A 3,089-nucleotide genomic window follows, 5' to 3' on the forward strand; every position below is an offset into this window, starting at 1 on the left:
GTGGAGACGCAGGATTCTGATTTGGTGGGCCTGGCTAAATGGGCGCACCAGAAAAGTGGATATTTGGGCGAGCGAGCCACTAGCAGGTGGGCTGAAGGTAGAGGGATGTATATTCCCCTAGATTTGGTTAAGACTGCAATCATTCACTGTCCTGTTTGTCAGCATACTCAGCACAGACCAGTTCCACAGGTAGTGAGAGGCCAGTTAGGCAGGGGGAAGTTGCCAGGGCAAATATGGTAAATTGATTTCATTGGGCCGATGCCAATGAGTCGAGGATGTCAGTATGCATACACGGTGGTGGATACCTATTCTGGCTATCTCATCGCCTTTCTATGCAAGAGAGCAACCCAGTCTAACACTCTGAAAACGTTGAATTTGTTGATTTTATACTACGGAAATCCATTGCAGGTCCAAAGTGACAATGGGTTCCTCTTTACAGGAAAGATGGTGCAAGTTTTTGTGTGCATCACAACATTGAGTGGATCTATCACATACCCTATTACCCACAGGCAGCAGGTTTGATTGAGAGAATGAATGGTTTGCTGAAAGAGCAGTTGAAAAAGTTGTCTGATGGGTCATTGAAGGGGTGGAGGGATCCACTTGTCTGATGCATTGCAGATTTTGAACAACCGACCTCTTGCTGAAGCAGAGACTCCTTTGATGCGCATGTTGACCCCAGCTTTGCAGATTAAGCCCCATGTGGCCACAAACACGATTCTGTATTGGGAGACAGCTCCCGGAGCTTTGGCTCCATATCGTACCGCACCAGAGACTGCCGGTCTTGATTTACATGCCTTGAAACTTTATCGATTGCAACCACGAGACATTACCTTGATTGAGACAGGAATTGGAGTTCAAATTCCCCCAGAGCATTTCGGGCTAATTGCTCCTCGATCTGGGCTTGCCCTTAAAGGCATCCAGGTTTTAGGAGGGGTGGTCGATGCCGATTACCAGGGGGAGATCAAAGTTATCCTATTAAACAGTGGTAACAATGATCTGATTGTGCAACCGGTGACCGCGTTGTCCAAATCGTCATCATGCCGGTTTATGGAGGAAATGTCATGAAGGGGACGGCCCCAGCCCTTCTAATTGTGCGAGGAAAGGGCGGGTTTGGATCTACTGACAAGAACCCAGGCGGGAAATTGTGGGTGGAGTCCCCAAACAAACCTCCTGAACCTGCAGAATTGATTGCTAAGTGCAAGGATAATATCCTAGTCATCATGAAACCCGGACAGGAAAAGTGGGAAAATGTACCTGCTAAAAAATGTTATTTGCGAGAGTGATTATACCAGTTTGTTTTCTGTTTCTAGATCACAGAATGACTTGCCGCTGTGATGCTTGCGCGGTGTGGTCGGTGTTTGGGCGTGTCCAGAGGCGTCCGGGAGGGCCCGGGGATGCCAAAGGGGATCCACCGCCCGAGTCGGATGACAGCATTGTTGCAGCAACCGGATAACATCTGGACCTACTTGGCCGGGAATGTGCTGAACACTTCCCACTTCTGTATGAGAAATCTTCAGAGTACAGCTGATATAATATCCACCTGTCTTGTCGCCGTACCTACCCCTGCACATGTGCTCCTACACATCTTCAAACAAACTAACTTTGATGGGGTAGTGGAGGAAAGTGATGTTCGAACACATCTGAGTCTTTATGAGTACTGTCGCTTTTGCCCAGAGGTTAAAGATAGCCTCTGGAGGAACATGACGAGTATTGTTACTTACAATATCTCTACTGGAGATGTTTGCTATAAACTAACTTGTGACCCTGCCCAAATTGGCAAGTGTGGCCAATTGAAACTAGAGAAAAGCAAACAATTGACCCCTGATCAACAAACATTATGTCAGTCACGACGTGACAGTTTTTGTAATAGTGTTACCAATGATATGGTTTGTAATCACACAGTATTAGCCACTAGTCATGTTAACCATGTGAAATTACCTAAAGGATGGATGTTCTCGTGTGGTAATATTTCATACACTTACACACCAGCTAATATAACTGGAGGACCTTGTGCCTTATCACGATTAAGCCTTATGCTTTTTCCCATGCATTCTGTTACACGTATTCGCTCTTCTAGAGCCGCTATTCAATTACCTGAGGATTGTGACTCCGATATTGACTTGCTTTCTAGAACAGAATATACTAGTTTGGCTCTTTCCATTGTAGGAGTGCCAGGACTGTCCGTTTATAATGCCAGGACAATTGCAAAGCTTGCCTGTTTAATAGTGAAAAATCTCAATCATACTTCTGCCGCTTTAGCTGAATTATTATTAGATGTTCAAGGAACGATAAAAGCAGTTTTGCAAAATAGGGCAGCTGTGGACTATTTGTTGCTAAAACATAACCACGGTTGCGAGGACTTTGAAGGGCTCTGCTGTTTCAATTTATCTGATCATTCTACATCTATCCATGTACATATTAATGCTTTAAAAGATTTAGTGAAAGGGGTTACCCAAGACGTTGACCAAGGATGGTGGGATTGGTTGTTTGGATGGCTGCCTAATTTTGGACAGCTTAGGTATATCTTGGGTGTTATTATTGTCATTATTTGCATTTTTTTAACTCATTATGTTGTTGCATTCAATGCATTCCTAATCTTTTCTCCCTTTTTCATTCCAGATCCATAGTATTTAGGCCAATAGGGTATGATAGGTGAATCGAAGGTCAAGGGGTGGAATGTACTGCATTTGCCATTTTACACGTGCTAAATTACATGTTGACCTCGATTCCATGCCATGCTCTGATCTTCCATTTTATTTCAGCGCACTTCCATTTTGTGCTGCCTTGCCCTGCAGTTACACTTGAGCAGTAACATAAACATGTTTTTCACATAAACCAGTACAAATGGGTGCGAGGCATCTCATGAGGATGCTTCGTGAGGTTATGGTGTACCTTCGAGTATTTTTCATGCATTCCATACTTATCTCTAGGACATAGGGAGGATGGCCGTACAGAGCTCCAAGGCCGTAAATAGGGAAAGGAATGTATTTGGCCTCAGCACAGCCCACACAGAATCTGGCCAGGTCTGTCTGGGCGGGTTTGATGCAAAGATGGGGGCCAGCACCTGTGAATAGATGGGCGAGAGCGCC

General features: G+C 44.9%; 1 protein-coding gene across 1 annotated transcript; it reads left to right on the plus strand.

Annotated features, from left to right (window-relative positions):
* Positions 1-1,424: 1,424 nt before the first annotated feature.
* On the plus strand, positions 1,425-2,627 carry LOC144822901 (uncharacterized). The gene has a single exon (XM_078680913.1). It carries the CDS (start codon positions 1,425-1,427, stop codon positions 2,625-2,627), a length of 1,203 nt encoding a protein of 400 aa, XP_078537039.1.
* Positions 2,628-3,089: the final 462 nt, after the last annotated feature.

The sequence above is a fragment of the Lissotriton helveticus genome, chromosome 3_1 (assembly GCF_964261635.1).
Source record: "Lissotriton helveticus chromosome 3_1, aLisHel1.1, whole genome shotgun sequence".
Classification (NCBI taxonomy): domain Eukaryota; kingdom Metazoa; phylum Chordata; class Amphibia; order Caudata; family Salamandridae; genus Lissotriton; species Lissotriton helveticus.

Excerpts from the sequence above, each read along its gene's own strand:
- LOC144822901 (XM_078680913.1), top strand. The coding sequence starts at position 1,425 with ATGACAGCATTGTTGCAGCAACCGGATAACATCTGGACCTACTTGGCC.